The sequence below is a fragment of the Capricornis sumatraensis genome, chromosome 11 (genome assembly GCF_032405125.1).
Source record: "Capricornis sumatraensis isolate serow.1 chromosome 11, serow.2, whole genome shotgun sequence".
Classification (NCBI taxonomy): domain Eukaryota; kingdom Metazoa; phylum Chordata; class Mammalia; order Artiodactyla; family Bovidae; genus Capricornis; species Capricornis sumatraensis.
This window is the reverse complement of record NC_091079.1, coordinates 25,962,175-25,985,728: the sequence shown is the minus strand read 5'-3', so window position 1 is coordinate 25,985,728 and position 23,554 is coordinate 25,962,175. Positions and strand designations below refer to the sequence as shown.

The following is a 23,554-nucleotide window of genomic DNA, read 5'->3' as shown; positions in this document are numbered from 1 at the left end:
AGAGGGGAGAGGAGCACAAGGCAGGCGCCTGTGGTTTACTCAGGTGGGGTGTCCCGAGGGCTTGATGCCTCCTCTGACGGCTTTCCCTCTACTTCAGATAGAAATCAGCCCTTTTAGTTCCGCCCCCACTGGTTGTTCGAGGGACAGACTGTCTTATCTTCCAGCTGTGATGTCATCTGCCCTGTCTCCCCACATTGCATCCATTCCATTTCTGCTCAGGTCCGCCTCTCCAGGAGGGCGTCTCTCCTCAGCGGATTGCTTTCCGCATCCCCCTGTTGTTACTGAACCCTTAGGATCTGATCTGTGCAGCCGTTAAGAACCCGGCCTGCCTTTTCATGCCTTTGTCCTCCTTTCTTCTCTGTGTTGGCCACGGAGAACTGCCCCTGTTCTCACCCTGCTTCTTTCTGCAGCGACCCAGGCTGTGGGGTGAGGAAATTGAGTTCGTGTCTCGGCTTGTTCACTAACTGGCTCTGTGGTGACAGGGTTCTGTCACCACTACTTGTGTGACTCATTCTCTTTTGTACTGTTAAAGGAGAAAAGGAAACCAAAAAAGTAAATCTCCATGTGTCAGCTGTTCAGTCAGATGAGGGATCGGGGACTGGTGTAACCCAGGGTTACTTCACTCCACTGAGGCACTCGTCAGCTCTTTGCCTGGCAGCCTCCGTTCCTTATCCTCTAGGAACTCAGCTCACATTTACTGGCCTTTTGCACCATACTCCAAGCTCCAGAGCTGTTGGCCCTTCTTCTCAGCCCTGTGCACACTGCGCCTGTCCGTGTAGCCCCACACTCTGTGTGTTCCGTCCCCAGCACCCCGTGCACTTTCTCTGTGTGTAGAACTCAGTCAGTGTATGGATAGACGCCTGATTGGGATGGATCCCTGTTCCTCTCACCCTCACTGCGTGAACCCTGCTGCATTTGGATTCTCAAAGTGAAATACTGTACATGTAGTTTCCAGAAACAAGTGTGTTACTTCAAGTGAGACCAGCAGTCCAGGTATATCCTTATCACAGCTTCAGTGAAAGAGTATTTTAGTGAAGGATTTAAATGAATGATCAAGGGAGAGTCAAACTCTGGATTTTCAGCCAAGATGCAAAATAGAAACATGACTATCCTTGTATACATTCATATTTTATTCTGTTTTGGTATTTAAAAAAAAATCTACGAAAGTGTTTAAAAATTTAAATTTATGCAAATTTAAAGGGTAAAATATTCATGATTCAAACTTTTCAGTGTAAAAGAGAAACATAGTGAGAAGTCTCTATTCCTGTTTCTTATCCATTGCATTTCTCCCTTGACAATTAGATAATCAGTTACTTGTTTCTTATAGGTAAGAGGGGAGCTCTTTTCTGTACATATACAAGTGAATATGAACATATAGTCTTACACTGCTTTACACTGTGACTTGTGTCTGTGTGTCTATGTGTCCAAACAGTGTATTTGGTGGCGACTTTTTCTCATCAGAACATGAAGAGTTTTCTTGATGTTGTAAAGTAACTTATGCTATCTCCCTGGCTGTGCCCTTGCTTATGTAACCAGGCTCTTAATTCCCGATATTTAGATGATTTCCAGTGTTCTACTATTAAAGACAGTGCTTTAAATGGATAAATTTGTATATAATATTTTATATCTATCCATATACATCTTTAGGGTAAATTAGTAAAAATGGAGTTGCTGGGACAAAGGAAAATGTCAATTTTGATGTGCTTGATTCTGTGAGAGAATTTAAGCAGTTTTAATGAAAATTTACATTACCAAATTTTTTATATTGAAAATTTAGCTTATTTAAATTCAAAGAGTATTTGGCTGTGGCTTAGAGGATTTGTGGATTTTAGCATATTTGGTAGGGTAAGTGGTCATTGCTTAGGAAGCTCCATACTAAACCAAGACAGAAACAGAAAAAAAGGAAAAACAAAAGCCAAAAAAGTCATAACTGACACTAGCTTTCCCGATTGACAGAAATTTGGTGTCCATGGTTTGAAAACATAGCATTTTAATCCCCTACATCATCTAAAACCTAATCACACTTTTGCTTATTATTTCTGAGCTGGGAGATGGCATTGGTACATTAAACTGTATGTAACGAATGTAATCTGGGGATTAGTGAAAGTCAAATCCCCTATGTGTTCAACCTTGAGCATCTGGCTGGATTTTTTTGCCTTCATATGCTCCAATTTACTGAAAGGTTAAAGCCGCCTTGGTAGCTGTCCAGTCCCTTCCTGATGTAGGGAAGCCCAGAGGGGTGGTAGTATGAGTTTGAGAGTTTGAAACTCCTATTTACGGACGATTTCAAGATTTCATAAGTCATCTTGTTGCTTCCCATTATTTCGCATTGTACTTTATTGGACATCCTGAACACATAAACCTACTTATGATCTTGAGTCAAGTAGAAAATGCCAAACTGTTGACTGAACAGCGCCTAAAAAAATGGAAGTTTGGCCAGTTCTGAATTTGACCGCTGGGGGCCACGGGGACCTGAGAGAAGTAGAATAGCCACGATGTAAACCAGCCTGCGTGATGCCCATGATAGGGGCGGGGCTGTTTCAAGTGCTGTGTGGCATGTTAGGTCCAGCACACCTACATGCTTTAACATGGCATCAGGCCTTAGATTTTTTTTTTTTTTCTAAAATAAATCTTAAACAGTGAAGTATTTCAGCATATTTCAAAGCTTACTTAAGGTAGCAACAAGGTATTTTAGCAAGATAAGATTTGTAAAGTTGACTATCTGGAGAGGAAATTAATTACTTTTAAAAAAATTTTTATTTCCCTCTTAAAAATCTTAGGGATTTCTCAAACTTTAATATATAGCAAAATACATGAGTCTTTCTAATTTTTTAACCTTAACTTTAACCTAACATGACTTTCCATGTTGCTTCAAATGATAAACATCACTGATACAAGGAGTAACATTTTGAAGGCTGATTAAGGAATTAAATATTAAATTGTGCCTATCAGTGCTCAACAATTATTAAAAAGCCTTTGTTATATAAAAAGAAAATAGGTAGTTAAATCTATTTTGACTGATGTATTATACACTGAAAATTCTGTTTTTTAGGAAGTTTCAGTGAACCTAATTTTGTTAAATCTGCTAACTTACTAAAGGTATTTCTAGAAATTATTTTCCTGTACTAATTAAAGCTGAACTCATGAATTGTTGTACTTGATGGAAGAAATGGCATGGGACTTATTGCTTTTTTGAGGAAAACCAAACTAATTTAGCTCATCTCCACCATTAGTTTTACAATTTTCAAATTATTTTGTGTTTGCATGCACAGACATTCTTATTTATGGAAAATAAGAGTATATAACATGGTATATTATTACCTCTGAAGTATGGATATAGGAGAAACTTTCTTTTAATTTTATATTTTATTTATAGAAAAATGTCAAAATTAAAAGTACTCTCGAAAGGTTTTTTCCAACAACAATGGCAAGAGTTATCTACGTAAATGTTTATATTTCACATATTGTTCAATGTGTCTTGTTCCCATGCAGATTCTATATAGAATGATCAGTTTTACAGGAGCAAAGCGTAGCATGATACACGAAAGCAAACAAAATAATCAGTGTATTTGGAGATTTAGTAATTATCTTTATCCTTAGAAGCTTTGCTCAGAAGCTGCAGGCCTAAGCTGGGAATGATAATAGAATTGTGCACAAAGTGCTTTGTAAGTGTCGTGGTGGTAGTGACTGATTCTGCTGCTCCGTCACGGAAAGTGACAGTTGCATAAAAAGTAGTCTTTGATATGGTTGAATCTTGAAGGCGATGTGTGAAATGGAGATCAGCAAAACAGCGTCACCAGTAGAGAAAAGAGCACTGACAAAGCCACAAGCTTGTGGTTGGGCTCATCACTTGTGAGGTGGGAAGATTTTGTTGGGGAAATGACTGTCACAAGGCTGTCTAGGGCTTTTAATGGCTCCTTAGAGAATCCTTGGTGGGAACCACCTTGGAGACCCAGGCAGGGCTGGTAGAACGGGCTGTCAGTACTTAGTAATGCTAAACTGAGAATGCATTCTGGGTTTTCTTTGCTGTTTGATCAGCCTTTTCTGAGAATTCCAGAGGACCTCAAAGAGTCTGTTTTTATGTTTGTAGCTAGTGTACTGTTCCCCTCCATTGAGACTTGACTTTGGAGCACATGTGTGTGTGTACGTGTGTGTTTCCCCACTTACTGGTGAAGAATCATCGATAAAACGGGAACATGTCATTACTTGAGCAAGCTGTAGGCATCTGAAGTCCACATTCTGTATTTGGTTTCTTGCCACTGTAGAGCTAAGGAGAACCCCCAGTCTCTGAAGTTCCAGGTCTGACACTTCGTGGTTTTCTGTTTTTCCTCCACAGAAATAGAGAAGTTTCAAAAAGGAGAAGGCAAGGATGAAGAAAAGTACATTGATGTGGTGATTAATAAGAACATGAAGCTGGGACAGAAAGTGTTAATTCCTGTAAAACAGTTTCCTAAGGTAAGACAGGTGCACACAGCAGGCGTGTTAATCTTTATCACAAGGGAGCGCTTGTTTAATTTATATTCTGTTTAGTGTCTTCTTGAGATGTTTTCCCTTTGCAGAATATCCCAACATGCATACTTTTAAAATTAATTAAAAACTTATTTAGTGATTCTATCCTTTCTGTTTGACTTTGATGTGAGTTATGAAGCCTTAAAAATGATTCTTCCGAGTTATATTTCAGACTTCAGACAGACGGTTCAACTTTTTCCTGCTGTAGTTTTTCATTTGTAAGATAAGCTTGGTTGATAAGAATTAAGTAAGATTATCCATGTTAAATGCTTTGCATCGGGCTTGGCACATAAATATTCAAAAAATTCTCTAATAATCTATTCCAGAAAGAAGTTTGATTTTTATGACATTGAGCACAGTTACAATAAGTACTTTTAAATCCTATTTAATTATAAAATCTTGATCATCTTAGATTTGGCCTAAATTGATGCTTTTTTCTCTGCTTTCTTTTTCTTTGCGTGTCTTTGTACATGACTTATGCATACTATTGTATACATTAGTAGTTAATTTCTTTTGATTGTAAAACAATAATCCATTACCTGAATATACCACAGTTTATCCATTGCCTGAGCAGTTTTCAGTTTTGAGTTATTATAATTAAATTGCTGTGAACATTTCATGCAAGTCATTCTGTGACCATATGTTTTCATTTATTTTTAGTAAATACTTAAGATTTAAATTGCTGTGGATTTAGTTTTATAATAAATTGCCATAATTTTTTTCCCCGAAGCGGTTGTATTTGTGACATTTCTAGAATAACACATGCAAAGTTATGGTTATTCCATATCTAAACTCGTATTTGATATTGTCAATCTCTTTAAATTCAGCCATTCTATAGGGTATTGATATTCTCATGTAGTATCAATTTGTATTTCCATGATGATTAATTATCTGGTGTGCATTTATTGGCCATTTATATATCTTCAAACTTGAAGTCTCTTTTGAGATCTTTTTCTGCTCTCTGGGCTGTGTATCTTATCATTGAGTCATAGGAGCTTTTTTAAAGATGAATTTCCTGGATCATGTCTTTTGGTGGATATATGTTTTGTGAATATTTGACTCAACCTGTGGCTTGTTTATTATTTTCTAAATGGAGTTTTGTGATACATTTTTAATTTTGATGACATGTAATGGATCAAGTTTTTTTTTTAGGATTTTACCTTCTGTCAACTAAGGAATCTTTGCCAACCTCAAGCAAATGTTAGAATCCTTTATAATAAGTTAAAATGCCGGGGTCCAGCCCTGGTGGATCCAGGGAATTCGAAGGGGGGACGGAGTTGGCGAGGAAAAACTTATTTATTTAGAAATATAAAGAGAGATTAGGAAAGAATAGTGTAGTAGGAAAATTAGTGGAGAAAAGAGGCTGAATAACTTGGTTTATGTGGAAAACCAATAAAGTTCCAAGACAAAGAACTTTCACAGTCTACGTAGGCCACCGGCGCCCTCTTGAATAGCGGAGGGTGCTCCGCCTTGGGCTCCCTCTCACATGGGTCTTAGAAGCCAGGGTAAATAAGTAGACATGGTGAGCCTCCACACTCCAGATGGGAATTCAGCCAGAAAAGGGAGAAAAGAATGACATGGGGGAGCCAAGCATCGGTGCCAGACCCACAACTTTATTTTTAAAAGCAGCTTATATACCCCAAGTTGTACATAAAGAAATAATGGAATATGCAGAGTTATACAGAGGCAGCAGTCCTGACCCTTATCGAGACCAGGCTTTCCTCTTACATACCTTCCCGTATACAAAAGGTCCCAGGTGGTTTTATATCATCTTCTGGCCAGGGAGCCTGTTAACATTTTTATGGCTCTTTTCCTAGATAAATGTCTATCAACCAGAAAACTCATTTTCCTTTGAAGTGTTTTTTCTATAATCTGCATCACCCTCAAAGTACTAAATAAAGTTACATTCCTGTAGAACAAAGGTGCAGTGGGTTGTAACAAAGAAAGTACTTAACTCAAAGATCTAATGTTGCTAATACCAGGGCTACTACTTGTTTTTTCTATATACCACTATATCTACAAATAAAAGATATGAAAACTTGGCAGCAAGTATTGGCTCAACAAATGAAACCCTTAATCAGTCCTATTTTAATGATTTTGACTCCTCGGAAGCCCCTACATTCCTAGGACATTTTAAGCTTCCTGTGCCTCTCGCGGTCGGGAGGCCGCAAACAATCACATGCGCAGCCTGTAAGAGTCCAGCAGGCAGGCTAGAAAGCCATCAGAGGGGGTTTTGGATTGAAACACTCTTATTATGCCCAGGAGACTTATTATCTAAAAGCTCTAAATTAACTTTTTCCAGAAAAAGGTGGTAGGGGGACAGCCCCCTGTTAATGTCAGAAGAGTAGGTAGAAAGCATAGCACAGTAAAGCAGGCAGACTCTGGTTTTGGAGGTAGATGCCCAAGAATTTCCAGGGGGACCCCTGAGGCTCGATCCTGCCTTTGCATATGCTGAGCCTCCTTCCTTACGACCTTTGCCATGGGCGGGATTCCTCACGCTGGCTCCCAGCATTAAAATGATCATTTCTTTCATTTCCTCTAAAAGCTTTAACATTATAGCTTTTAATTTTATATCTGTGATACATCTCAAATTAGTTTTTGTATACAGTATGAGATAGTTCATTTTTTCTTCACATGGATATCTAGTTTTTTCAATGGCATTTGTTGAAAGATATTTTCCTCCCACTGACTCTGTTGGTACCTGTGTTGGAAATTGGGTGACTGTGTTAAGTGAGGATCTATTTCTATACTTTCTGATTTGTTTCATTGGTCTATTTATGGATCATTATGCCAGTACCATACAGTCTTCATCATTGCAGCTTTTTATAGTAAGACGTGAAGTTAGGTAATGTAGTCCCTTAAACTTTGTCCTTTTGCAGGGTTGTTTGGATGTATATCCTTTGCAACTCTATATAAATTTAAGAGTTAGTTTTACAGAACATTCTGCTGGGATTATGATGCAGTGGCATTGATTCTGATGATCCATTTAGGGAGCTCTGACATCTTAATAATATTAAGTCTTCCCTTCCTTGAATATGATGTATCTTTCCATTTAATTTCCATCGCTTTTAGGGGAAAGATCTTGTCTTTTGTTAAACTTACTTCTAAAAGTATTTTAAGTCTTTTGAACACTTGTAAAATGAATATTTTGAAATATTCTCTTCCAATTTTTTGCCTCTAATAGAAACTTTTGTATATTGACCTTGTATTCTGCTACCTTTCTAAAATTCACTTGTTCTCATAATTGTTTTATAGAATCTTCAGAGTATGCTATGTACACAATCATATTATCTGCATAAAAAAGTTTACTTCTTTCCAATTTTTATGTTGATTGTTATCTTGTATTATTTTGGCTAGGATCCCTAGTACAATGCTTGAGTACAAGTGGTGAGATTAGGCATTTTTCTCTTGTTCACATCAATGTGGAAAACATTCAATATTTTACCAGTAAGCTTGGTAACAGCTGTGGGAATTTGAAGTTTTCTTCTACTTTAGCTTTGTTGACTATTTGATTCTGACTGGATGCTGACTTTTGTTGAATATCCTTTTCTGCATCTACTAAAATGAGCACAAGATTTTTCTCCTTTGTACTGTTAATATAGTGTTGATAAAGTAAACCAATTTTGCATTTCTGAATTAAAGTCTGCTGCTAAGTCGCTTCAGTCATGTCTGACTCTGTGCAACCCCATAGATGGTAGCCCGCCAGGCTCCCCCGTCTCTGGGATTCTCCAAGGAAGAACACAGGAGTGGGTTGCCATTTCCTTCTCTAATGCATGAAAATGAAAAGTGAAAGTGAAGTTGTGATATATTGTCCTTTTTATACATTGTGGGATTCAAATGCTTCTGTATTCCTGAGTGATAGTGGCCTATAACCTATATATATTTATATAAAATATTATATAAATTCATGTTAATATATATTTATACATAAATATATATTTATAATAAAAGTATGCATAGACTAATATTTATATATATAAAATTATATAGTGAGTGAAGAGGTGTCCCCTCCTTTGTTTTCCCCCTCTAAAGAATATATGTCAGTTTGGTGCTGTATTTTCTTTATTATTAGATAGAATTTACTAGTGAAGCTATCTGGGCCTGGAGTTTGGTGGTATGAAAATATTTCAAATATATATGTTTATATATGAATCAAATATCATATATATTTGGATTGTATACTGTAACATTGTACTACACTGTGGAAACTGGATTCTGTTCTCTTTCTTTGAGGAAGGTTGATATTTTTGGATTCAGACTGCAGACTGTTGGATGGGAATGCAGAACTTAGTTTACCTCTTAGTTGGACTTTTACATTTATTTTTGGCATACATGATTGGCAGATTTTATACACAAAATATGGGGCTCCCCAAGTCTAACTGTCATTTCTAGCATTCCTCCCATTGATTTCAGCACTGTGTTTGCCTCAAACTCTGCTACTCAGCTAAAAAGCTCTACAGTCAGTAAATTCAGCCAGGCCATTCCCTTCTTCCAAGTCTTGACTCCCTTCTATAAAATCTCTTTGAGTTTGAGCATTCTACAGACTTTAGATGGTTGCTTTTTGTATTTTGTTCCACATTTAAGAGTTTATAGTTGTTTACCTATAGACAGCCTATTAGGAACTTACTTAGCTCTACTTGCAAAAACTTAGGATATACATTTTAGTAAACAGAAAACTATTATGAACATTTTATAGACATACTAATTACTAAGCAAAGTATGGCTTATGGGAACTTTAATAAATTAATTTGCCAGGCTTAATGTGGACTATATGCACCATACGCAGTGGAGGAAAGGTGCAGAGACTCTGTCCCCATCTCTGAAGAGTTCATAGGCTAGCGAATGCTTACTCTGAAGTTCACACTGCTGTGTATAAGTAATGATGTGACAGAAAGTGTTTGAGCTACGTATATGAAATAAACCTCAAATGTTGTTTTTCAGTGTCAGCTTTGAGGAGAATAGGGGAAGACAGATTATAATTGCTGTGTCTCACAGAGAACAGAGTCCATTTCAAGTCCTTATAATGTCTGAAGTAGGCTGCTTGGAAATCTTCTTTCAGAATGCAGAAAAGGATATTTCTGCTTAGCAAATTGAGCATTTGAATCTCAAGCCAGCCTTGTGTAGAGGCTAATATAGCACTCACATCAGTTCTAAGAAAAGCTTTGATGCTGGTATCAGTTAATAGGCTGAGCTGGAGGAAGCCGGCAGTACTCACCCCTCTCAAGTAGCAGTGGGCAGGCAGCTTGGTGTGAAATTAAGGGCATCATACCTGGTCAGAGAAACTCCATCTAATGTGATTCCATTAACTGAATAATTTCTCTTCTCTTAATGAACTGATTCAACACTCTTTCAATGGCACAGCATTGGAGATGAGTCCTCAAGTGTTCAAACCCAAAGTATATTTGCTCTCTTGAGTATGTGTGCAAGCTTGTAAAGTATGAAACTCAAACACTGTTTAATGTTTTTTTTAAAAGACTTTATGCTGTAGAAATTCTCCTCCATATTACTTGTGGGTAAACTCTAACTCTTGGTTCTGGACAGTGACTAGATGTAAGAATTAACCTAAGTGCCAAATCTCCATTGGAACAAGGCATGCTATCTATGGGGACCTTGAATGCCTGGTGGTTTAGATTTTACATTGAATTTTTTTTTTTAAATAAACTGTTTCTTCATCATTGAACCCATCTATCCATTTCTATACCTAACATTTATGGAGGGTCTCCTCTGAGCCGAGAATTGTGCCTGGAAAACAAACTGATTAAAATTTGCTTTTTTGCACAAGAAGTTCTAAGTTTTGTGGGGCATAGAGATGAATCACCTAATGAGTATAATACAGTGTGAGGAGCTCAGTGTTGGGGTGCTCTGGAAGGATACAGGATCATGTGACAGTCTCAGAAGCCTTCCCTAAAGCTGTGAAGGAGCTGGCAGGGGAGGGGTCAGAAGTGAGGCAGGGAGAGGGAGGGGTGGCCATGACAGAGGGAAACGGGGCACAGGGCGTTTGAGACACTCCCAGCCCCGTCCTTGGCTAAGCAGGGTAACTGCAATATGATGTGCAGGTTTCCATTAAGGATTTACAAGTGAAGTGACATGGGAGCTGTGTACAGGGGCTGCACCTGTCACTGTATATATTAGTATAAGGTAGGGTTGGCCAATGGGGACTGCTTTAGAGTCTGAGGTGGCTCTCCAGGTGTTTAATTATTTTAAACTTTATCAGTTGGAACACCATGTGTAAAGTCTTAAAAAATTTGTAATATAAAATTGAGCTATATCTTATCTCTATATATCATTATACATACATCTCTACTGCTATAGTAAAATTGTCTTTACTTTGTGCTCAGTTGTTCAGTTGTGAGTTGTGTCTGACTCTTTGCAGGCTCTTCTTATCCATGGAATTTTTCAGGCAAGAATACAAGAATACTGGAGTTGCCATTTCCATCATACTGTTAAATAAAAAAGGAGAAGGAACATGTAAAACAGATAAAATTCTAGTTGAACATTTATTTTTTTAAAAAACTAACTTGAATCCTAAGAGCAGTTATTTTCTGGAGGGTAGGCTTCTATGCTGTTTTCTACTTTGAAAATGAAAGTGTTAGTTGCTCAGTCCTGTCTGACTCTTTGCGACCCCATGGACGGTATAGCCCACCAGGCTCCTCTGTCCGTGGGATTCCCCAGGCATGAACACTGGAGTGGATAGCCTTTCCCTTCTCCAGGGGATCTTCCCAACCCAGGTCTCCCACATTGCCATCTGAGCCACAAGGGAAGCCCTTGTTTAGAAGTTTTCTGTTTTACATAGGGCTCCCTGATTAACTCAGTTAGTAAAGAATCTGCCTGCAATGCAGGAGACCCTGGTTCAATTTCTGGGTTGGAAAGATCCACTGGAGAAGGGGTAGGCTACCCACTCCAGTATCCTTGGGCTCCCCTTGTGGCTCAGATGGCAATGTGGGAGACCTGGGTTGGGAAGATCCCCTGGAGAAGGGAAAGGCTATCCACTCCAATATTCTGGCCTGGAGAATTCCATGGAGTCCATGGGGTCATAAGAGTTGGACACAACTGAACGACTTTCACTTTCACTTTACATATTACTATACTATAATGTTTTAATAATAACTTTGTGTCACTTTTATAATTAGATTAAAAAACACATTCCCATTTGGGGGGGAAAACATGCCCCAGATTGTTACTTCAGGAGATACCTGTGTACTATTACTGTGATTTTTAAGATTTACTGTACTGGTTCAAATTTATAGGTTTAAATGAAATTTATTAATTTTCTTAATTTGATCATTGTTGTTTAATCTCTTAAAGCATTCTAATGCTTACATATTATTTTCAGTAACTTCATATTAATACGGGTTCTTACATTAAATCTTTTCCTATTATATGCATATTTTAATTTGATATATTTACTGTCTCACAGTTCTTCAGTTAAGAGAGTCGAGGGAGAAGAGAAAAGTGTATATAAAAGCATGTTTCCTCTGGAGTTTCAAATAAAGCTCAGGAAACTTTCTTTGCTAAGATTGGCTCTTGTTTTTCTCTTATAGTGAACTGCAGATAATTAAAAATCTGTGAATCTAAAAAGATAAATAAAAAAAGAAAAAAAATCTGTGAATCTGCTACTGGTGGAAGACTATTTCGTAGAAGTCATCTTTTTTTAAATTTTTCGTAGAGTAGTAAATATTCGACAGTCATATTGGTGTATTAAAAATTGCCTTTTCTGTGATAAGGCAACAATCATTGCCCCTTGTAGCATTCATTAAATCTTGGGGCCCTGTGGGGAAGCTGAAGGGCCGCTCTGGAGCAGAGAGCCTTATTGGGAAGGCGTGGGGCCCACAGGCCGTTGCTTCACTGAGCATAGGTCCCCTTCCAGGCCAGCCCCTCCATCCTGACCACCTGCATCTCACAGTGGGCTGGAGGGAAGTGTGCTTGTAGGGAGAGATGAGTCTCTTCCCAGGCTCCTTTTGTTCTTTTCTCAGAGGTCTTCTCTGGGCCCTTGAGATCTTGTGATACCCACCCCTGTGTCATGAGAATTAGAAAGCTGATATTTGTGAATATGATAACTTTCAAAAAATATTGTGAAGGAATTTCAAATCTTATGCTGTGACTTTCCCCTTATTCTCTTTTAAAATGCTTGGTTATTGATCCAGAAAGTAGCCCCTTAGCTTAAGAATCATTAAGTGGAGTTCAGAAACAGCCATACATATATAGGGGCTCATGAAAGAATTTATTCATTTTTTTAAGACGCTTATTGTTTTTATTATGGGCTTCCCTGGTGGCTTAGACAGTAAAGAATCTGAGTCAAATGAGTAATTAAAAACTTTAGTTGTATTTAGCACAATCCCCCCCTGCCAATCTCATTACATTTAAAATCTAGAAATTCTACCATTATATGTACTTTGGTCACAGTGTAGTACATTAAGAACTTGAAGTCTGTGATGGATACTTCCTTTGTCAGTCTTTTTTTTTTTCATCACTGCTTCCTTTTGAGAGGTGATAGAGAATAGTCTCTTAAGTGTATTGCTGAGCCAAAAGGTAAAACAGTTTTAGTGCTTAGCAGTATATTACTGTCCTAGGTGTCTTAAATATTATTGTACTGCTTATTTTGGCCGTGGGCCCCGTGAAGCCCTCCAGGTTGAATCAACTGAAAATTGCGTAGCTGTGCTGTTGGACACAGGAAGTATGAACAGAGCTTAACCCATCTCTTCAAGGATTCCCCCCGACGCCCACAGGAGTAAAATGGCAGAAATTCAGTAGATGGCCCAAAGTATGAACTTTTATGAAAACAAGAGATTGACACACAATTACAAGAAACCAGAAACCAGGGACACTTAGTATATATCCCTAGACAGTGACAGAGGGAATCGGGCAGCTCTGGCAGTCAGCCCTCTTGGTGAGGCCCCTGGCTCTGCCTTGTGGGCCTGTTTGACACCAGGTCCGGCACAGCTTTTCCTCTGTCTCTCCGCCCTGCTCTCCTGTCCTCTCCCTTTCTCCCTCCCTCTCATCAGGCTAAACGCCTACCACACCACCTCCACTTTGCTATCCTGCAGACTTCTTATATTTGACGTGTCCGTAAGCGAACTTCATACCTCTTCTGGGCAAACCTGGACCTTTCCCTGCGCTCCTTTGTCAGTGAATGACAGACAGCACACGTGTCTCAGAGCCCATGCGTAAAACTAGCCTATCATTGTTATCTATTAATTTCTTCTTCATTTACCTTTCCTAGGTGATTCTTGAAATGCAGTGACACGCATTTTGTTATTTCTACTTATAAATTATTGCTCGCTCTCTGGATTACATTGCCACTTCTTAACTTAGACCGTTGTCATTCCTCACTAGTCCTTTGTCATATCCTCTTATCCACTTTCAAATCCTCCATCCCATTTTCCACATTTGAAGCCAGACTATGCAGTCTGAGATTTTGTGGATTAACAGTTTCAAATTTTTGTATAAATGGGCTTCATTGGTTGTGTTATTTGTTTTGTTGTCCACCCATCCCCATACCCCCGCCCAAAGAATATAATCCAGCTTTGAGCATACAGAGATTAAAAAGCATGTAAAGTGGATGATTTCAGATGGTGTATCACTTGCATGTCTCTCTGTATGTGTGATTTTCCCTGTATCATCTCCTGAAGAAGTTACTTGTATATTTTACTTGATTGATTTTCAGAGTTGCTGATGTCTAAATAAGTAGGGCTGTTTACCATTAAAGTAGATGCTGTGTTAAAATTACAATCAATGGTGTAGTACCAGATAATCTCAAGCACTACCGATAATGCTTAGTGATTTGTGGTTGGCAAAGTAATAAATCTAAATAATAGTATTTATATAGATCTAATGTGTTGCAGTGATTCCTGCAGCAAAGAAAATCAATACAAACTATGTTGACCAGTGCCATTTGATTTGGGGCAAAATAAACTTTAATTGCACAAGTGTTTATTGAGAAATCATTATGCAGGAAAGATGATGAATCAAATAAGAGTCCTGATTACTCTCCAGGGATTTACAGTTGAACAGCAGAAACAGAGTAAATTTTTTCCAAATGATAGAGAGTAAAGACCATACTAACATAAGAGAGGTAGATGGACACTACAAGAACTTAAAAGAGTGAGGAAGAAATACTTCTGGAGAAAGAATTACAGGTGCAGTTAAATGTAGTCCCTAAGGCTTTGACTGTGTGGATCACAATAAACTGTGAAAAATTCTGAAAGAGATGGGAATACCAGACAACCTGACCTGCCTCTTGAAACCTATATGTAGGTTAGGAAGCAACAGTTTGAACTGGACATGGAACAACAGACTGGTTCCAAATAGGAAAAGGAGTACGTCAAGGCTGTATATTGTCACCCTGCTTATTTAACTTCTATGCAGAGTACATCATGAGAAACACTGGGCTGCAGGAAGCACAAGCTGGAATCCAGATTGCCGGGAGAAAAATCAATAACCTCAGATATGCAGATGACACCATCCTTATGGCAGAAAGTGAAGAGGAGCTAAAAAGCCTCTTGATGAAAGTGAAAGAGGAGAGTGAAAAAGTTGGCTTAAAGCTCAACATTCAGAAAACGAATATCATGGCATCCGGTCCCATCACTTCATGGGAAATAGATGGGGAAACAGTAGAAACAGTGTCAGACTTTATTTTTTTGGGCTCCAAAATCACTGCAGATGGTGATTGCAGCCATTAAATTAAAAGACGCTTACTCCTTGGAAGGAAAGTTATGACCAACATAGATAGCATATTCAAAAGCAGAGACATTACTTTGCCAACAAAGGTCCATCTAGTCAAGGCTATGGTTTTTCCAGTCGTCATGTATGGATGTGAGAGTTGGACTGTGAAGAAAGCTGAGCACGGAAGAATTGATGCTTTTGAACTGTGGTGTTGGAGAAGACTCTTGAGAGTCCCTTGGACAGCAAGGAGATCCAGCCAATCCATTCTGAAGGAGATCAGTCTTGGGTGTTCTTTGGAAGGAATGATGCTGAAGCTGAAGCTCCAGTACTTTGGCCACCTCATGCGAAGAACTGACTCATTGGAAAAGACCCTGATGCTGGGAGGGATTGGGGGCAGGAGGAGAAGGGGACAACAGAGCATGAGATGGTTGGATGGCATCACCAACTTGATGGATGTGAGTCTGAGTGAACTCTGGGAGATGGTGATGGACAGGGAGGCCTGGCGTGCTGCGATTCATGGGGTCACGAAGAGTCGGACACAACTGAGTGACTGAACTGAACTGAAGTATAAGTTCAGGATGTTAACAAGCAGAGTTAAGAGGGAAGCGCAGAGTAACTGTGGGGCCAGAATGATTTAATTATGGGATGTAGACTGTGGCCATCACCAGATGGTCAACACTGAAATCAGATTGATTATATTCTTTGCAGCCAAAGTTGGAGAAGCTGTATACAGTCAACAAAAACAAGACCAGGAGCTGACTGTGGCTCAGATCATGAACTCCTTATTGCCAAACTCAGACTTAAATTGAAGAAAGTAATGAAAACCACTAGACCATTCAGGTATGACCTAAATCAGATCCCTTATGGTTATACAGTGGAAGTGAGAAATAGATTTAAGGGCCTAGGTCTGATAGATATAGTGCCTGATGAACTATGGACTGAGGTTCGTGACACTGTACAGTAGACAGGAATCAAGACGATCCCCACGGAAAAGAAATGCAAAAAAGCAAAATGGCTGTCTGGGGAGGCCTTACAAATAGCTGTGAAGAGAAGAGAAGTGAAAAGCAAAGGAGAAAAGGAAAGATAGAAACATCTGAATGCAGAGTTCCAAAGAATAGCAAGAAGAGATAAGAAAGCCTTCTTCAGCGATCAGTGCAAAGAAATAGAGGGAAACAACAGAATGGGAAAGACTAGAGATCTCTTCAAGAAAATTAGAGATACCAAGGGAACATTTCATGCAAAGATGGGCTCGATAAAGGACAGAAATGGTCTGGACCTAACAGAAGCAGAAGATATTAAGAAGAGGTGGCAAGAATACACAGAAGAACTGTACAAAACAGATCTTCACGACCAAGATAATCACGATGGTGTGATCACTCATCTAGAGCCAGGCATCCTGGAATGTGAAGTCAAGTAGGCCTTAGAAAGCATCACTATGAACAAAGCTAGTGGAGGTGATGGAATTCCAGTTGAGCTGTTTCAAATCCTGAAAGATTGCTGTGAAAGTGCTGCACTCAATATGCCAGCAAATTTGGAAAACTCAGCAGTGGCCACAGGACTGGAAAAGGTCAGTTTTCATTCCAATCCCAAAGAAAGGCAACGCCAAAGAATGCTCAAGCTACTGCACAATTGCACTCACCTCACACGCTAGTAAAGTAATGCTCAAACTTTCCAAGCCAGGCTTCAGCAATACGTGAACTGTAAACTTCCAGATGTTTAAGCTGGTTTTAGAAAAGGCAGAGGAACCAGAAATCAAATTGCCAACATCTGCTGGATCATGGAAAAAGCAAGAGAGTTCCAGAAAAACATCTATTTCTGCTTTATTGACTATGCCAAAGCCTTTGACTGTGTGGATCACAATAACTGTGGAAAATTCTGAGAGAGATGGGAATACCAGACCACCTGACCTGCCTCTTGGGAAACCTATATGCAGGTCAGGAAGCGACAGTTAGAACTGGACATGGAACAACAGACTGGTTCCAAATAGGAAAAGGAGTACGTCAAGGCTGTATATTGTCACCCTGCTTATTTAACTTCTATGCAGAGTACATCATGAGAAACACTGGGCTGGAGGAAGCACAAGCTGGAATCTAGATTATCGGGAGAAATATCAATAACCTCAGATATGCAGATGACACCACCCTTATGGCAGAAAGTGAAGAGGAGCTAAAAAGCCTCTTGATGAAAGTGAAAGAGGAGAGTGAAAAAGTTGGCTTAAAGCTCAACATTCAGAAAATGAAGATCATGGCATCTGTTCCCATCACTTCATAGAAAATAGATGGGGAAACAGTGGAAAAGTGTCAGACTTTATTTTTTTGGGCTCCAAAATCACTGCAGATGGTGAGTGCAGCCATGAAATTAAAAGACGCTTACTCCTTGGAAGGAAAGTTCTGACCAACATAGATAGCATATTCAAAAGCAGAGACATTACTTTGCCAAAAAAGGTCAATCTAGTCAAGGCTATGGTTTTTCCAGTCGTCATGTATGGATGTGAGAGTTGGACTGTGAAGAAAGCTGAGCACGGAAGAATTGATGCTTTTGAACTGTGGTGTTGGAGAAGACTCTTGAGAGTCCCTTGGACAGCAAGGAGATCCAACCAGTCCATTCTGAAGGAGATCAACCCTGGGATTTCTTTGGAAGGAATGATGCTGAAGCTGAAGCTCCAGCATGCAAAGAGTTGACTCATTGGAAAAGACTGTGATTCTGGAAGGGATTGGGCGCAGGAGGAGAAGGGGACGACCGAGGATGAGATGGCTGGATGGCATCACTGACTCGAAGGACGTGAGTTGGGTGATCTCAGGAGTTGGTGATGGACAGGGAGGCCTGGCGTGCTGTGATTCATGGGGTTACAAAGAGTTGGACACAACTGAGTGACTGAACTGAACTGAACTGAACTGAGACTGTGGCAGTCGTTGGCGATGACTAGCATGGAAAGCCTTTGGTACTGTACTTGTGTATTAGATTTTATATAGCCTAGGGGGCCCTGGAAGACTTATGAGAGATATAAATAAGCAAGTAGAATGTATAGTAGAAAGTATTCTGCATTGTAAAAGATCTTACCTTGTTTTTAAACTCCTAAACATTTAAGAATGATTAATTTAAACTCAAGTTGGATATTGAACTTCCTTGTAAAAGTGATTGTTATTTTTAGAGGTGATTATCAGAATCATGAAAATTATTGTCAGTAATCCAGAGCTTGATTCAATAACTAAGTATCCTGAGAAACAAGTGTTTGGTTATCAAAGAGGGTGCTCTGTTTCACATGAATGAAACAGTCCACAGTCTGTTAGGTTTACCGCTGTTTGGAGTTTTGCATTTATGACATTGACTTAATTCAAATGAGATCCGTATTCTGAATACCAAATAGAAGGTGGGTTTGTTTATTTATTGTGTTAATGGCCAAATTATTGGAACCTAAAATGGCTGGTAAAGCTAATGAAAACAGTGAACTGGTCTTTCGTTTCAAGAGAAGATAGGTTAAAACAAACCTCATTGTCTTTTGATTCTTGCCATTGTGCAGTAATTAGGTGAATGTAGAGATGACAAACAGAATGTTGTTTCTTGACAGTGTAGAGAGAGGATGTGGGGTGGTATTTTCTAGAGAGGGATGTTGAGTCCAGCCTTATATACGGGTGCTAGAAAAACATGCTAGAATTTGTGTTGTAATATATGTAGCCCATGGTTTCTGCATCACAGGCCTTACTGTTATTAACTTGTCATGTGTTAATCTTTACAGTTTTAGGAGGAGGGAAGCATGATCTCCTGTTCACATGTGAAAAACTAAAGAACAGAGAAGTTACATATCTTGCTAAATGTTACACAGTAAGTCACAGGCATTTGAACTGAAGAAATCTGGCTCCGCAGTCCATGGTCTGGTTCAAGAAATTAAGCTTTATTTATTATGCAGGTTCAGGCTAGTACTGTTACCTGGCTCATGTGAGTGCCAGGCAGTGAGACAGGATCCTGGCATGAAGAGGGAATTCTCCATGGCAGGCGCTCCCACCAGGCTGCAGTCACTCGTTTGCTCTCGGTGGTTGGGGCACATAGGTGCTAGATGTGTCTGGTTATGGGCTCTTGGATTGCGTCTCCTAGTTAATTTACCTTTCAGTACACAAAGATTGCTGCCAAAGAGACTGCAACTTCAGGGCCACTGGAGATGCAGTTAAAGCAAACAGGAAAACAGGGGAGCCGCTCACCCCCTGTTCCCGTGCAGGCTTAGGCTAGGACAGGGCAGGCAGCTCCATCCAGCTGGGGGTAAGGAGAGTCTTCTCGACTTGGAACTGGTTTTCTGTATCTGGTGTGTTAATGACGAATCTCTTGACCTAAGTAAGTATTGAAATATTAACTAATGGTAGGCCAGGTGTAGAATTTTAAAATAAATATATACTTAAACATAGCATCAGCCTCCCAGGTGGCAAAGTTGGTAAAGAATCCTCCCTACTGCAGGAGATAAAAGAGACACGAGTTTGATGCCAGGGTTGGAAAGATCCCCTGGAGAAGGAAACGGCAACCTACTCCAGTGTTCTTCCTGGGAAATCCCATGGACAGAGAAGCCTGGTGGGCTGCAGTCCAGGGGTTTGCAAAGGGTTGAACATTACTGAGCGTGCACACGCGCACATGCACACAGACATATATATGCATACACGCACATTCATTTTATATACATATTAAATGTAGTGTACGAGCCAGGAGTGCTTCTTGACCACCTAACCTGAGATCTGGATCACTTTCCATTGCAGTCTGTAGGGAACACTGGGACTGCCTTCACCCCAGACTGCGCCTGTGGACCTGCTCACTCGCCTCCTTCCTCTCTCACTTGTTCTTAGCTCTTCAATAAACTTTACACTCCTGTCCAACGTTTTTAAAGTTTTTAAAAATTATATCCTCTCATTTCTCACATCCAACTTTAGACCTTCCTCTATGGAAATAAATTACATTGTTTATCTCTTACAGTACCTCCTTATTTTAGTCTTTCTTAGATGTCTTTTTAAGGATTTAAAATAAACATTTAGACTTTATGCTGCTGCTGCTGCTGCTGCTGCTGCTAAGTCGCTTCAGTCGTGTCCGACTCTGTGCGACCCCGTAGACGGCAGCCCACCAGGCTCCCCCATCCCTGGGATTCTCTAGGCAAGAACACTGGAGTGGGTTGCCATTTCCTTCTTTATAAGATGCGCAATTACCAGACGTCATGGGCAGTTAGGGCCAGTATACCAGAAACACGCCTCCTTGCATCTGTGCCTGTGTGGTACAGTCTAGGGTCCGTTTTCATTAAGCCTTGGGTAGAGATTGGTGTGTTTTGGACAGTAACTTGGCTGGCACTCAGGACTCGCTGTCAGCGTGTGGAATGCTGCCTGCCTGTTGGGAGCCCATGCTGCTCTTCATTGAGGCACACAGGGGAGTCAGTCAGGGTCTCTGCCCTCAGATTGGCACCTCCATCCCTTCTTAAGAAAAGGAAGGTAGGAAGTAATCACTGGGCCTGGAAAAAGACTATGAGGTTTGAGACTATATAAGCCTCCCTTTTTGATAAATAAGGCTTCCCTGGTGGCTCAGAGGTTAAAGTGTCTGCCTGGAATGAGGGAGACCTGGGTTCGATCCCTGGGTCGAGAAGATCCCCTGGAGAAGGCAATGGCATCCCACTCCAGTACTCTTGCCTGGAGAATCCCATGGAGGGAGGAGCCTGATAAGCTACAGTCCATGGGATGGCAAAGAGTCCTACACGACTTCACTTTCACTTTTTGATAAATGACTGCTTTGTGGTTTTTGCCTGTGGGAGTGCGCCCCCCAGTGGCCACTCTCCACATTCATACCCTGTATGTGCCATTCCCTTGAGTCTGGCCTGACCTTGCAGCTCCCTTAGCTGACCAGAAGTGTACTTCCAGGCCCACGCTTTGAGGAAGCCTGAGAGCTTCTGTTTTTCTGATCTTAGAAGACACATGCCATGCCAAGGTCTTGTCACCCCAAGGCCACTGTGGGCGGTGGGCACTCAGGGACACGACTGAGTGGCTAAGCACATGTGTATAAATATACCAGGGCTTCCCTGGAGGCTCGGACGGCAAAGAATCTGCCTGCAGTGCAGGGAAAACCCAGATTTTATCCCTGGGGCGGCAGCAGTCTCCTGGGGGAGGGAATGGCAGCCCACTGCAGTGTTCTTGCCTGGAGAATCCCATGGACACCAGAGCCTGGTAGGCTACAGCCCATGGGGTCTCAAAGAGTAGGGCATGACTGAAGCGACTTACACACATACATCTATTAAGAAGGAAGACCAGGATTGAGATGTGGAGAAGATTTCAGAGTTGAGTAAGACACGTTTCTCTTGCAGGGAATACAGCCTGAAAGAAGGGTCTCAAACTACAGTTTGGTGAGTGGGATAAGAGAAAGCAGGAGGCGAGAGAGCGTGTGGGCTGTGGGTGTCGGGGACGCAGCCTCGGGCCTGTCAGCCTGCTGATCTTGGAAAGGGCTGGCAGTGCCTGCGCTTGTGTGCTGTGTTTGTTCTTTACAAGGAAAAGCTGAAACCACCCAGAGTGACTCTGGATTTTAAACACTAATTTAAGCCCAGGTTCCTGCCCAGACAGATGACTCTGCCTCTTACTTTCCCGGCCCAGCCGCTCTGCTTCGGGAGGCTGGCCGCCTTCCTGTTTCAGAGAAGCTCCTTAGTGCCCGAGGGCTTGTGCACTTGGTATTCACAGCGCGGGAACTTCTCTGCTCCAGACCCTTGCCTAGGACACAGCCAAGCTGACTGCCTGGGCTGACGTTGCCCCGCCCTCCGTGATACCCACGCTGTCTGTCCTTGCCTTCTGTCCGCCTCAGTAGAGCTTAGCAGTAATGAACGGATGTGTGTCTGCACGTCTGCTTCTCTTGTCGCCTGGCTCTTCTGTTCTCCACCCAGCACCTGGAACAAGACTGAGCATCACCAGCGTGTAGCAGGAACAACGCTTCCTGTGGGCTCGACACTGATCTCAGGACAGGCTTTGCTGATTTTGTCAGTATTTTAAAAAACAAAGCAAAGCGGGTTTTGTTGCCCTTCTTCCTGCAGATTCAGGCTTTTGTTTAGGAGGAGAGAGAGTGTCTGGGCTCTGAGGTTTCAGCAGAGGCTGCTCCCCACCCCAACCCAGCCCTGAGCCAGGGCCGGTGCTCTCAGGAGTCTTCCCTCGTCTTCCCTGTGCACACGTAGGGGTTAGGGGGTGATGGTGTTGGATTCCTACAGAAAAATCCTTTGAGAGAGTGTCAACTCTCCTGCATCCCGAGAAGCTGATGCTTGAGTCTTGTCTCACCCCGCAGGTGTTTGCATGCTCTCCAGATGTGTGGTTAGTGTTTGCCTTGACACTTCAGCATTAGCTGGTATCCTCTTCTGTTTTCTTGTTGTTTTAAGGGTAGTGACATTCTTTACAGCACTACATCTGAGCTGCACTGGGTAGTTCTAGGAACACGGTAATTTTGAGAAACTGAAATGAATTCAGAGGGCTAAAGTCAGAGGCAGGAGAGTGGGGAGGCTGGGGAGGCAGGCACGAGAGTGCTGGGCTGTGCACAGCAGCTCCAGGCCGTGAGGAGTTTCCTGTAAGGCTAGCCAGACCTCTTGTTTTAAACAGACATACAGCAGGGTCACGGAAAGCTGTTAAGACCTCCATGTGATTGAAGGAGAAAGAAGTGGATACAGAGATGGAGTTCTGCTGTGGGCGAGGTGAGAGATGACAGTGGCTCCGATTAGTGGTGGAGCTGGGACTGCAGGGAAATAGGCAGGTTTCAGAGAGATCTTGGAGGTGACATTGCTACCATTAATTGATTCGCTGGACATTGATTAAATGCCTCTCTGCAAGGGTGTTGGAGCAGTGACTACAAAAGGCCTCCTTGCTGCCCTCATGGAATGTCTGTTAGGTTTCTGGCTTGAGCTCCTGCATGGATGGTAGTGCCATTTGCTGGGAAAAATAATGTGTTTGACACTACATTGGCAGGGATTACAAGTTAAGTTTTAGTGTTAAGTTAGAGGTCAATAAAGCATCCCTTTGTTAGACTAATCAACTTTTTGGTGAGCATCCAATTAAAGGAAACCTTTTAATGGAGATAGTGACATGTTCTTGAGTCTTAGTTGTTTATGAAATGACAGCTTCACTATAATTGTTCCCCATGAAACAGTGTCATGTCACAAATATAGTTTGGATCAATTAAAGCTAGTCCTTCCTTGATCTTTACTGAGGAAGAACATAATTATTGGATCTTATAGGTTATATGGTAAAACTCAGATATACTCTGTGCTGGTTTACCATCTTTATAATCATTTGAAAAGTTTCTTATTTACAGTTGTAATATTTGTAATATGATAGTATATTTGTCTTATAATAATTGGCATCTGGGGAAAAATCATTGGTCTTGGATGTAAACTTTCACC

The 23,554-nt window shown here is 40.9% G+C and overlaps 1 protein-coding gene across 2 annotated transcripts in view; it reads left to right on the top strand.

The window, feature by feature from the left end:
- Window positions 1-23,554, top strand: part of KHDRBS3 (KH RNA binding domain containing, signal transduction associated 3) — a 152,542-nt gene that overhangs the window by 49,497 nt on the left and 79,491 nt on the right. For both annotated transcript variants that reach the window (XR_011145723.1, XM_068983885.1), the window contains exon 2: window positions 4,337-4,455. Coding sequence is in view for 1 of the 2 variants with exons in the window: in XM_068983885.1 (XP_068839986.1) it covers window positions 4,337-4,455 (119 nt within the window). In the remaining variant the exon portion in view is untranslated. The remainder of the gene's footprint in view (window positions 1-4,336; window positions 4,456-23,554) is intronic.